Here is a 13,857-nt window from a genome sequence, read left to right as displayed (position 1 = left end):
AACAGAATTGGTCTGGCCATCAGTCCCCAATTTCCCCAAGGTAAGACAGGATGATAAAATGGGATAGCATATTTGAAGTGAGGTCAGTCCAATTTGGATATCATAGAAGAAAAGAAATAGATGTGCTAGGTTAAGCCTGAGATGGTATCTGGGAAGTCACCACATTCATGATGTGAACTCGAAGAACGCAGGTGCTACAGTGCAGACCAAAGCCCGCCTGACTCGATCCAACAGGGTCAGGTGTGGATCTGTGAGTAGTGCTCACTGAGCTTCTGCCAGCAGTGTCTGGCAGGGCACCGCTGCTCAGCAGTGTGCTTTTAGAACCTGCCAGAGTAGCTCCAGCATTGGGACCACGTGCCCCATTCATTGGAATCAGGGTCCTATATCCACTGAGTTTTCCACCTCAGGACAGCTGATGAGGCAAGAAATGTGCTGTTGCCAGTTCCCAAGCTGCTGGGGCTGTTGAGAGGCAATATCACAAAACCTTCTATGCAAACTACGCATCTTTTGCTTAGTGCTGGGCCAAGTGGACCTTGGCTAATGGTATTCCATAGCTGTCAGAAAGGCTTTCTGCCTTTCTCCCAGCTCCACCAGGATACATGTCTGACTGCCTCTTCTGGACCCTCCGGTGGACTCGGAGGAATGAGGCCCACATGTTCCTCAGCAGCTAGATAGCTGCACAAAAGGTGGACAGGCCCAGGTTTCCTGCTGTTTTAAGGACTTCTGGCGGCTGCGCTTCTTGCATGGTTCCTGGAAGGCAAGGGTCACAAGGCTGGAGCACACGGCAGAGCCCTTAGGGATTTCACCTGCAGACAAAAACAAAACAAACCAAATCAGTGTATATTGCCAGGCCCTACTGATGGCTACCTGAAGCTGGAGTGAGAGCTACGGCCAAAGCCAGGAGCATGGTGAGAGCCAGTTAAGAGGATGAGCTAAGAACACGCACTGCAGTCTGGAGAAGCAATAGGTGCCTGAGGTTAGGGGGAGCCTCCACACCTCCCTGTGTGCTGAGATCCCTGCTCCAATTCACTGCACACTGGGTGGCTGGATCCTACCACTCCCTCTTCAGGGGCCAGGTGACTCTCCAAATCACTTTTTCTCAGCAGAAAGAGGCCTTTGTCATCTCCACCCAAGAAAGAAGTGCTTAGCATGAAACATGCACACATAGAAACAGCCTGTTGTAGGAAGAAGAGGACATTTTGCTGGGAAGTCCTCTGTTAAGTTTATGTCCAGTCGCCATAATGAGTGTGTGGAGGGGCCAAGTCCACAGGCACCTCAGAGCTCAACTAAGTCCAGTTCCATGTTTGACAGATGAGGGTGCAGCAGTCTCACAGAGACTAAGGGACAAGCCAAAGCCACAGAGCAGTTAGTGATAAGCCAGGGATTAGAACCAAGGCCTCAAGTCCTTTCCGGTGATCTCTGGGAGGTGGAGGGGAAAGCATCCATGCTGGAGAAAGCCAGTGGATACTAGAGATTTTTGGGTTACCTTTTAGTGGTTACTAGAGACTTTTTGGGTTACCTTTTCTGGAACAGGAATAAGGCTTTACAGAGGCAGTCCTGTAAGTGCTGCTCTAAGGAGGCCCAGGAAAGAGAAGAATTATCAGAGAAAAACAAAAGAGAGTTAGTGAAGGGGAAAAAAAAAAAAAAAAGAGCAAGTTAAACTGGCCCAAGTTATTTTTACACTGTGGAGATCAACATTCTCTCAGGTTATGGTTTAGAAACATTTCTATGAATACGCTCAATTGCTTATGGCAAAGCTTTGAAGTCCACATTAAAAGGTTTAGTTTCTGATTTTTAAACCACTTCATATACCTCAAGTTTTTCTTCAAAGTACTTCCTAGAGAATGATTAACACTTAGTGTTTTAAGTAAATGTAGATAATGTCTGGTACACATAAAACATTTTTCCCCTGAAGATTGAGTTGTTATTTATTAACAAATTCTCTTTTAGACCAATGAGACCCAACAGATCTATTTTGTCATGTTACTTAAAGATATAGCAAAATCAAATTGCTGTTCTTAACCCAGGAGTGTGCAGTGAAATCAGTTTATCAGGTTGCAAATTGCTTTTACTTTTTCCTGAAGAGTAGAACACACAACTGGCCTCAAGATCCCTCTACCAAAAGCTCATTCAGAGGCAGACTCCCGAATGTCTAATGACTTCAAGAGTCAGCTGAATTGCATTTCTCCAGTCTCCTGACTTGGCATCAAAGAAGAAAAACTGGAGTAAAAAGGAGAGATGATGACAACGTGAGAGTGAACCAAGATACAGGGGCAGGAGCTGATGGGGTCATCAGAAACTAGCAGGACACTCACTGAGGACCTGTGATCTTGAAAGTGGACCTGAAATCTCCTGGAAGGCCAAAGCAGGCCAAGGGTTGCCTATGAGATCTGCTAACAGATGGTGCTTGGTTGGGGACAGGCTTGGTGCCTCTGACTGGTGCAGTAGTTTCCTTACCTCTAAGTTAGTCCTTGCCTTCTTTAAAACATCGTGTGTTCTGGTTACTGAAACAACAAAAGAGCACTACAGAGTAGAAATCACCAGCAGAAATTAACCCTACTTGCTTAGCGTGAGAATTCTAAAGCATTTATTTCTTTCTGGCCATTCAGCTTGGAGTCTCCTGCTATCCACCCCCTGTCCTCCCCACCCTCTGCATCCACAATTGCTCATGGCACAGGAGGTTTGGGGACATCAAATCAGTCTCCACTCCCAACATCTCCAAGCCCCCCTGGTCACTGCTCATCTGAAGCACAAGTGGGACTTCCGGAAGACTGCCCATTTCTTCCCCCATTCCCTCTCAGTGAACCTACGCTGGCTGACGATGAACTGCTCCATGCTCTCCTTCTGCTGGTTGGCGGTCTTCAGACACTCAGCTATGCTTTGAAGGAGCTGCTCCTGTTTGGATACTTTGGTTCTCAGTTGCAGAAGTTCCCTTTCTGTTGATTCTCCCTGGATACGAGGAACAGACTCTTACTGACCAGGCAGAAGGCCTAAAACACCCTGTGCTTTGTGGCTCTTTCCAATTCAAAGAAGGATTCTACAATCATCACCACTCTCCTGAACTGGATTTCCTCCTTCACAACCTCGAATACCTCCAGCTGAGCACAGTTTAGGATGAGGCCATTAGTTAGGAATATTGAGACTCTGGAATTCCCCATGCAGACTAGCACAGGCCTACACACCTGTAGCTTAAGAGAACCTCGCTTCAGGCTGGTATAAAACTCCCAACTCTGAAGAGGACCTTGCTTTAGTCCTGATATCAGTTCTGTCACTCTTCCTTCACAGGTAAAATTGAGAGTTCAGAAATGTTATGCTGGGGAGAGAGATCTGGACTCAGGAAAGTTTGCAAGTTTGTAAATATTTGTGCCAACATGAAGATGGCAAAACACCCTCTCCCTGGAATTAGCATACTTGGATCCAAAAGGTATTGGTGACATTGACCTGGAGCTAGAATCCCTGGGGAGGGTATCCTGAAACTGGCCGACACAGGGGTCTGCCAATCAGAGTTAGCCTGAGCTCTGAGCAGATCCTGAGGGGTGGCTGACTTTCCCCAGGCCTGGTCCAGAGATGCCAGCTTAAGTGATATGCTGGGATTCTAGGCAGTGGCTAAAAAGGCTCAGTCTCATGGGAGCATTCTGTGATCATTTGACCATGGGACCTGAGGGGTGGGAGATGGGTGCTGAAGCTTTAACTGAATTTCAGCTCAGCCAAACTTCAGAGGTAAAGAAACTGAACATTTATGGATTGCCAGGGTTATGATGCCTCCGCCTTCTCCACACCCCTTCCTCTTCTTCTTTGATGTCTTATCAAGGGGCCAGGGGGCTGGCGGGGAATGGGATGTATTCAGAGCTGCAATGAAAGCAGCCACCATGGGTCAGAGATGTCCCTCCAGGGACACTCCTGTAAGTTCCTGTCTATCCCAGGTCACTATGTGGCTCCTGATTTTCTGGAAAAGCTGTGACACTGAGGAGACAGAACAGTATTGGAGGACAGGAGAACTGGGTTTGAACCAAGAAAGGACACTGGCATCTTACCACTTTGCCAGGCAGCACAGGGATGTGGGTGCTTGGCAGGGCCGCTCTCCAGAACATGGTGAGGAGGGAAGCCGACTCCTCTAGGGCATGGTGCAGGGCGCTGGTGCTGCTCTGAAGCTCATGAATGCCTTTGCTGCCTAGCACCTGGGGAAAGGTAACACCACAGGAGCGGAGAGATTACTTCCTTCCCCCTGCGTGGGTTCAAGCTTCCTTTGTGAGTGAGGCACAGAACATGCACCTGCTTGAACTTGTGAAGCCCTCGCACAACCGTTTGCAGCTCTCAGAACTAAGGTCCTGCTCCCTTTACCAGGAATGCCTTCCTCCACCTGCAGAACTCACAAGGCTTTCAAAACTCACCCCCCTTGCTATGTCCTCTATGAACCTGTTACTTTCCTTGCCTGAGATAAATGACCACATTTGCATTGGCGCTCTCACAGCACAGAGGATGACTTCTCATACTGTGCCTGTAGCCCCTTACTGGGCTTACCTACTAGGGTGTGTATCTTGCCCTCTATTGTGGGGGCTCCGTGGAGGCAGGGCTGTCCCTATGCATCCATGGGTCTCCAACAGCTCAGACAGCACAGCCACAGGTTCCTGGTCTCTCTCACTGGCAAGGTGCTCTGAGAAGCTTTGCTGACTGCCTTCCCTCCCCCTATGCAGTCTGCACTAGGAAATGCCATGGCTGCCAGACTTCTTGCCCCTTCCACATGTGGGGGCCATACACCTGCAAATCCTTCAGTTTCTGTCCATCCCATTGAGTCGACTCTGCCCAGAGATGGTCATGTGCCTGCATGACTGTGGTAGATAATAAGCTACCAAAGGCTGCTAGGCAATGCCACATGTTTCTGTGGGGCTGAGGGGAAATATCCAGTCAGCTACATCAGGAACAGAGCAGAACTCACAGCGAAAATAGGAGATAGAGAAGAAAGGGCCTGGCTGCTATACATGGAAGAGGAATCCTCAGCTGTTGAGAGATGCAAAGCATGAAAAAAACAAAAATGGTGGGAGAAGGAGTTAACATCAAAGGAATAAAGGGCACAAGGAAAGAGTGCACCTAAAGCTACAGGTGTGATTACCTCTGTGCCTTGGGCTTCAAGGCCAGGGAAGCTGTACGCTGATCTCACAAGAGACACTATCTTTTTGACCAGCAGCTTGCCCTCCGCAATCTGCTGTCTTAGCACACTGTAGTCATCAATGTGGCCAATGACATGGCAGCCATGCTTATTGGCAAAGGAGCCATCAGTAGCATCACCCTCCAGCTTGGGAGGGGTCTTCATTACTGGAGAAGTATCCAAACCAAGCTTGAAAAAGAAAATGACACCACAACAGAATCTTCTGTTATTCATAATGATATCCTCAGTTTGCTCCAACTCAAAAGAGGTAGGGAACGAGAAAAGGAAGAGGCTGGGAAAAAGAAAGGAAGCCTTGGAATGTACAAGGGTGGGGCAAAGTCCATAGAGATCTTCTGGCTTCTATATTTTTGTAATCTTTCTTACATTATCTCTTAATGATAAATTTGCCAGGAGACAATTTTTTCCTTATTGACAAATGAAATAGGATGAATCATGATAAATAATAAGTTTCTGGGTAGAGAAGAAAGAGACAAGGCAATCAAGCTGGATACAGACAGCATTTTCAAGAATGGAGAGATTATGGTGCAATGAAGCAAAAACAGCAGTAGGAAAACTACAGGAGGATGAACAATGGCAAGAAAGGCAGCCACAGAAGGTGCAGGGAGTAGGGTAAAGGCCTTGGAGCATTATCTCTAAATAGAGATAATATGTTTAGAGACAACAAAAGGTTGTTTGCATTAATCTCTTTCCATCATCAGTCCCTGGGCCCTTTAGTTGCGATATTTACCATCTGTTCTGTTGATTATGGCCGTTTCTGAGCCAGGAGTAGAGGAAGCAGAGCTGGGGAGGACCAGAGCTGGGGAATTCATACCAACATCCCAGACTGGAGGGGACACAGCTGAATCTAGGGGGTAAAGGCAACCACAGTTTTCAGGAGCCCTGGAACACACTGCACGTGAAGCACATGCACACCTAGCCATCCCCAATGAGACCTAAGGTGGCAGGACTCTCCTCTTACTGAATTATCCAAACCCCACAAGCAAAAGCAAAAGCCCATGAGTCACTGAGTTCAGAATATGTCCATTCTTCCGAACAAAAAGATATTCCTTTAATTGAGGAGTGTTCCATGAGAAAGTAACCTCTAGTTTGAAAAATTATTAGGTGTATTTTTATAAACTCAGTCTTGAGTATAATTTGTGTGTGGTATCTAATACGATGCCCTGTAACTAAATGTAATATGTATAACTATACATAGTACATATTAAAATGTAGAATCAAGGAATCAAGGAATGAATGGATTCATGGGGGACTAAACTCAACATTCTAGTCATCATTCTGATGAGGTAATACTGAAAAAACTGACTTGTATGAGAAGAATGGAGACACAAGGTTTGGTGGGTTAACATTGTCTTGCTGGAGACCAAAAAGCAACCCTATGGTGGAGGAATTTGAAAATATCACAAAGAAGTTAGAAAAGGTCCTGCTCAGGCAAGTGTTACCCAGTGCCTGCTTTCTGGCTCAGGCCTCGGGGGTGCTAGAGAAAGAGGGGCAGGGACTGCGCCAGTGGGGATGAGTCTTGGCTGCTGTATGGGAAGCCAGTGAGAGGGGAAGGCCCAGTTAGAAGGAAGAGTTGGAGACATAACTGAACACCACAACCATCAACACAGCCCAGAGGAGGGCAAGGCATCCACCTAATGTAAGCTGAGAAGTTCCTGGCAGCCAGGCAGTTTGCTTGGTGACCCACGTGTGTTTTTTTATTGAATTGCCAAAACAGCATAATCGTGTTATTGTCACCTTCATTTGACAAATACGGTTACTGTCAGATAAATGAGCATCTACAAGAACCACAGAAAAATAAAGGTTAACATGACCCAGAAATAGCTGGTAGGAGAGTTTGAAAGCTCAGCTTTAGAGAAACTGAACAGAAGTGGTTCCTGATTTGAATAAAATTGAATGTATGGCCATGGAGGTGAGTGGAGATGGTGTACTAAATGGTGTATCAAAAGGAAAAAAGGACAGAGGAAGTAGAAATTGAATGATTTAAGAGACTAGGGGGACACCATTGACATTTCAATGAAAACTGGGAGAAGTGAGATTGATGGGGGATATTGAGAAGAGAAGGGGGACCTGGTCAAACACGCCTATCTGGAAAGGCAGGCAAGGGGTGGGGTAGAGAAAGCGAATGATGGCCACCCGAAATAAGTCACCCACCATCCAGGACTTCCCCAGAGCCCTGTTTCCTTAGGGGAGGAACATTTTACCACACACTGAGTTCCCCACCTGTGAGGGAAAGGGGGACTACAGAATACTGAGACAGGGCACAATGAGCTGGAAGGAACACAGACTGAAAATCACAACATCTGGTTCTGATCCTGGCTTTGTCTATAACTTCTCTAAACCCTTTCTTGTCTATTAATATCTCAAGACCTAAGTTTTCTTTTGTGAAATACATTGAAATATCAATTAAAGACAGCAAAACCTGCTTTACTTCAGATGAAATTATATACATGAAAACACTTGGCTAATACTAAAGCACTAAGCAAATCCAAGAAAAAGATGTGAACATATACAGCTGCTAATTATTGAGCAATTCTTAGTGTGCCAAGCGCTTGTAAATGATTTCATTTAATGCTCAAAATCATATAAGGTATATATTGTTATTATCCTCATCTTAAATATGAGGAAACTAAGGCTTAAACCTCTGAGGCTTTAAACACCTTGCCCAAATCAAACAACCTGTAAGCGGTAAACTCAGAATCTGGAGCCCAGTCTGACCTAAATCCCATGCTTTCACTCAGGCTGCTAGACTAGAGCATCTCTGATTTCAACCTGACCCTAAGGAGCATGGACCAGGCTGATTGCACCTTCTGCTGCAGACATCCTGGTGATCTCCCCACTGGCCAAGGGCTTTCTAAGTCCCCTTTCCTTCTTACCTTGGAGGAACAGCTGCTTGTTTCCAGGGTCAGCGCTGGCTGGAAAGTTCTGGTTAATGGAGGAGAGACTGAGGCTGGCTTTGCCAGCACCGCTGTCCAGCTGCTGTTGCAGCTGCAGTGACAGACAATTGCTCCCCTGAATGCTCTGCTCCAGCTGCCCCCTCAGAGCTCATACCGCTGCCACCAGGTGGCTCAGGTCACTGCTCAAAGGGATTTGGTGACAGGCATCCAGGCTGTAAGCTAAGAGAGAAGAGGAGTCTGGTAACATTGACCCAAGTATTTCCAAGCACTTCTCAGAACCCTCTGTGACATTCTTTTCTGCCAAGGACCCCACTATCATCTGAGTCTCATGCAACCCATCTATGATAGAGATGTCACCATTTCTGTGTGTGGCCTGGGGATGGCACTGAGCTGGCACACATCCAGTCTGAAACTTCCCTGCGGCTTAAGTTACACATATGCACCTACAGAGCATTTGATTGGCAGATGAGGATAAGTCCATATTTCATCTCCATAGTAACCTTAGTCCTGTAGGCTAAAGTATAAGATCCTCCAAGGTAGAAGGTCAGCACTGAGCTAGAGAAGGGTAGGGGATGAGGGAGAAAGAGATTTCATAGTCTTCACTCTCAAAAATGAAACAGGAGAAGAAGGAGGCCTTTTGGTAGCATGTGAGAATATGAATTGGGCACCTTAGACTGGGGATTATAACTAAGTGAGTTTTTCAACTTCTCTCTCTCTCTTTCTCTCTCTCTCTTTCTCTCTCTCTCTCTATATATATATGTGTGTGTGTGTGTATATATATACACCTATATATTGTGTGTGTGTATATATATATATATACACCTGTATATAGTGTGTATATATATGTTGTGTGTATATACATACTATATATAGGTGTATATATGTATATATACAAGTACATATATATGTACACACATATACACACACACACATATATATGTATATATATTTACCTCCATTCACCACATGTAGTTTATTTCTTTGTACTGGGGATGAAGAGATCTAAGAAATATTCTACAAGGCCACAATCCCTTATCTGAAAACCTTAAGGCCAAACGTATTTCAAAAGGTAAAGTTTGTTTTAGTTTTTAGCAAGGCAACAGGGTGCATATATCATATATAACATGTATCTAGTTGCATGTGAGCCACAATCCTTAATCAAACGTATAACTCTTTCTGCAATGAGCTATGTGAATATTCTAAGTAGATAAATAAAGACATGAATATCCTCTTGTCAGATCATCTAGATTTTGTCACTAAATGAGTATTTGAAAAATTTAATTTGCAGATCTTACTGGATTTTGAAATTACAGGTAAGAGGTTATAGAGCTTTAGTGGTTGTAGCTTTGAAATGAGTCCTGAAAGGCAGGGAGGAAACCATGAAAGGAAAGGTAGCTCAGAATGAAGTAGTTTTAGAGACTTTGGTAAATAATCTACTCTTGAATTTTACCCAAAGTTTTATGATGTTCCTCTCTCTCTTTTCCATTCCAAGTTCTCATTAAATTTTGCTTATTTTTAAAAAAGATGTCTTTAAACCTATCTATATGTTTTCATCTTCCCAATAGCACCTTATATTAGACTGTCATCTCTTAATGTGCCAGAATATCGCTAGATCCATCCAATAGGTTTCCCAGATTCTAATGTCTCCCAACTCCAGGACATCCCCTGAGACTTAGCATCCTAAAGTTCTGTTTTCATCATATGCTTATCTTCTTTGAAAAAGAACAGACTTAGTTTCATTATCTACTATACAGAATGTCAACTTTCACCCCTGTCCTGGGGGCTTTCAAGATTTGGTGACTCTGCTCCACCATCCTGACTTCTCACTTCCCCAATCCCAAGCTTCTCCTGTGGGTCGGGCTGGTCCCACTGACCCAACACTCACCATGACTGGGTACTTAAGCTATTCTCCCAGCCTGGTGAGCCCCCTGTATTTCTTCAAGTTCCAGTTCCCCTTCTCTTTAGAAAATCAGGAAATTAAATCAGGATTTATGATAATTCCAATCTAAATTCCACTGCCCTTCACTCTTTGTTTAGCTCTCTGGAGGGACATAAAATACATGAGTTCTTTTTCACCTGACAGTTCTTCAAATATCTGAAGCCAGTTCTCAGGTCCCCAAGATATTTTGAAAGCCTACATTTCTTTAGTTTCTTTGACCAGTTGGAGATTTCTGGTCCACACCATTGTGCGCCCTGTCTTCATTATGTTCCCTAGTGTGTCAATGCCCTTTTCAAAGATGGTGCCTCTTAATCTAACAATATTTTAGACATGGTCTCCACAGGCGAACATCACACTTACACTACTGTAGTGTCATTTGGAGCTGGTATTTCTAGCAATCTTTGGCCTATGCTGTACTTGTGTGAACATGTTTCCACCAAACCCCAAACCCTCAAGTCCATGAATGGCTGCCTGTCCTATATTTCTATGCTTGTCCTATATTTCTACCGCTGATATTTTTAATCGAGCTCAGGATTTTGCTTTTTAACTTTGCTAAATTTCTTGACATCGATGTCAGTTCTCTGTTCCAGCCTACTGTGACTTATTAACATTATGTTTTGAATACCCTTCTCCATTTAAAGTAGAATGAAGAAATATATCAAAATTCTCAAATATTAGATTATTATTTCAGCAGGCAGCAAAGTCTTCAATAAACGTCCTTAATATTTAAATCCAAGATTGAAATTTAGGTCCTATTAGTGGTATTTCTATAAGGCTTTTTTGTTTCTGTGTCTTTTTTTTTATTATTATACTTTAGGTTTTAGGGTACATGTGCACAATGTGCAGGTTTGTTACATATGTATCCATGTGCCATGTTGATTTCCTGCACCCATTAACTCATCATTTAGCATTAGGTATATCTCCTAATGCTGTCCCTCCCCCCTCCCCCCACCCCACAGCAGTCCCGGAGTGTGATGTTCCCCTTCCTGTGTCCATGAGTTCTCATTGTTCAATTCCCACCTATGAGTGAGAACATGCGGTGTTTGGTTTTTTGTCCTTGCGATAGTTTACTGAGAATGATGTTTTCCAGTTTCATCCATGACCCTACAAAGGACATGAACTCATCATTTTTTATGGCTGCAGAGTATTCCACGGTGTATATGTGCCACATTTTCTTAATCCAGTCTATCATTGTTGGACATTTGGGTTGGTTCCAAGTCTTTGCTATTGTGAATAGTGCCACAATAAACATACGTGTGCATGTGTCTTTAGAGTAGCATGATTTATAGTCCTTTGGGTATATACCCAGTAATGGGATGGCTGGGTCAAATGGTATTTCTAGTTCTAGATCCCTGAGGAATCGCCACACTGACTTCCACAATGGTTGAACTAGCTTACAGTCCCACCAACTGTGTAAAAGTGTTCCTATTTCTCCACATCCTCTCCAGCACCTGTTGTTTCCTGACTTTTTAATGATGGCCATTCTAACTGGTGTGAGATGGTATCTCACTGTGGTTTTGACTTGCATTTCTCTGATGGCCAGTGATGATGAGCATTTTTTCATGTGTCTGTTGGCCGCATAAATGTCTTCTTTTGAGAAGTGTCTGTTCATGTCCTTTGCCCACTTTTTGATGGGGTTGTGTTTTTTTCTTGTAATTTTGTTTGAGTTCATTGTAGATTCTGGATATTAGCCCTTTGTCAGATGAGTAGGTTGCAAAAATTTTCTGCCATTCTGTAGGTTGCCTGTTCACTCTGATGGTAGTTTCTTTTGCTGTGCAGAAGCTCTTTAGTTTAATTAGATCCCATTTGTCAATTTTGGCTTTTGTTGCCATTGCTTTTGGTGTTTTAGACATGAAGTCCTTGCCCACGCCTATGTCCTGAATGGTATTGCCTAGGTTTTCTTGTAGGATTTTAATGGTTTTAGGTCTAACATTTAAGTCTTTAATCCATCTTGAATGAATTTTTGTATAAGGTGTAAGGAAGGGATCCAGTTTCAGCTTTCTACATATGGCTAGCCAGTTTTCCCAGCACCATTTATTAAATAGGGAATCCTTTCCCCATTTCTTGTTTTTGTCAGGTTTGTCAAAGATGAGACAGTTGTAGATATGTGGCATCATTTCTGAGGGCTCTGTTCTGTTCCATTGATCTATGTCTCTGTTGTGGTACCAGTACCATGCTGTTTTGGTTACTGTAGCCTTGTAGTATAGTTTGAAGTCAGGTAGCGTGATGCCTCCAGCTTTGTTCTTTTGGCTTAGGATTGACTTGGCGATGAGGGCTCTTTTTTGATTCCATATGAACTTTAAAGTAGTTTTTCCAATTCTATGAAGAAAGTCATTGGTAGCTTGATGGGGATGGCATTGAATCTATAAATTACCTTGGGTAGTATGGCCATTTTCACGATATTGATTCTTCCAACCCATGAGCATTGAATGTTCTTCCATTTGTTTGTATCCTCTTTTATTTCATTGAGCAGTGGTTTGTAGTTCTCCTTGAAGTGGTCCTTCACATCCCTTGTAAGTTGGATTCCTAGGTATTTTATTCTCTTTGAAGCAATTGTGAATGGGAGTTCACTCATGATTTGGCTCTCTGTTTGTCTGTGATTGCTGTACAAGAATGCTTGTGATTTTTGTACATTGATTTTGTATCCTGAGACTTTGCTGAAGTTGCTAATCAGCTTAAGGAGATTTTGGGCTGAGACTATGGGGTTTTCTAGATATACAATCATGTCATCTGCAAACAAGGACAATTTGACTTCCTCTTTTCCTAATTGAATACCCTTTATTTCCTTCTCCTGCCTGATTGCTCTGGCCAGAACTTCCAGCACTATGTTGAATAGGAGTGGTGAGAGAGGGCATCCCTGTCTTGTGCCAGTTTTCAAAGGGAATGCTTCCAGTTTTTGCCCATTCAGTATGATATTGGCTGTGGGTTTGTCATAGATAGCTCTTATTATTTTGAGATACGTCCCATCAATACCTAATTTATTGAGAGTTTTTAGCATGAAGCGTTGTTGAATTTTGTCAAAGGCCTTTTTCTGCATCTATTGAGATAATCATGTGGTTTTTGTCTTTGGTTCTGTTTATAGTTTTTGTTTCATTTAATTTTCTCCTGTGGGCAGGCTGGTCCCCATTGACTCAACACTCACCATGACTTTGTACTTAAGCTATTTGCCCAGCCCGGTAAGCCCCTGCATTTCTTCAAATTCCAGTTCACCTTCTCTTTAGAAAATCAGGAAATTAAATCAGGATTTATGAAAATTAAATGGAAGGGCAATAAGCTGAGAGCCAGATGTCACCAGGGAAGGGGTCAGGGTGGGAGCAGACTGCCTGCTACATTGGGCTGAATGGGTTGTCAGTATGTATTACTGATAATATTAAAGGCCTTTTCAAATGATATCATTAGGACAGTTCTTTTGCTTTAAAAAATGTTATAATTGCCGGGTGTGGTGGCTCACACCTGTAATCCCAGCACTTTGGGAGGCCGAGGTGGGCGGATCATGACTTCAGGAGATTGAAACCATCCTGGCTAACACGGTGAAACCCCATCTCTACTAAAAATACAAAAAAATTAGCTGGGCATGGTGGCAGATGCCTGTAGTCCCAGCTACTCAGGAGGCTGAGGCAGGAGAATGGCCAGAACCTGGGAGGCAGAGCTTGCAGTGAGCCGAGATCGCATCACTGCACTCCAGCCTGGGTGACAGAGCGAGACTCCAACTCAAAACAAAAAACAAAAAACAAAAATGTTATAATCTAGACATTGATAGGAATGTCTAGAATAGGAATGTCTAGATTTTCTTAAAGTAATTAGGAATGACCAGGCTGGATCTTGCTCGTGCCACCAACCTGTTACCTTGGGCTTTG

The 13,857-nt window shown here is 43.7% G+C and overlaps 1 protein-coding gene across 1 annotated transcript in view; it reads right to left on the bottom strand.

The window, feature by feature from the left end:
* Window positions 1–339: 339 nt before the first annotated feature.
* The window catches only part of LOC100592845 (myomegalin-like), a 69,124-nt gene continuing 55,606 nt past the window's right edge, over window positions 340–13,857 (bottom strand). Inside the window, 7 exon segments of the mRNA XM_030823647.1 lie at window positions 340–806; window positions 2,458–2,504; window positions 2,811–2,949; window positions 4,035–4,178; window positions 5,111–5,336; window positions 5,894–6,011; window positions 8,041–8,280. Coding sequence (XP_030679507.1) covers window positions 765–806; window positions 2,458–2,504; window positions 2,811–2,949; window positions 4,035–4,178; window positions 5,111–5,336; window positions 5,894–6,011; window positions 8,041–8,280 — 956 coding nt within the window. The 3' untranslated portion in view covers window positions 340–764.

The sequence above is a fragment of the Nomascus leucogenys genome, chromosome 12 (assembly GCF_006542625.1).
Source record: "Nomascus leucogenys isolate Asia chromosome 12, Asia_NLE_v1, whole genome shotgun sequence".
Taxonomy (NCBI): Eukaryota; Metazoa; Chordata; class Mammalia; order Primates; family Hylobatidae; genus Nomascus; species Nomascus leucogenys.
This window is presented reverse-complemented; position numbering and strand designations above follow the sequence as displayed.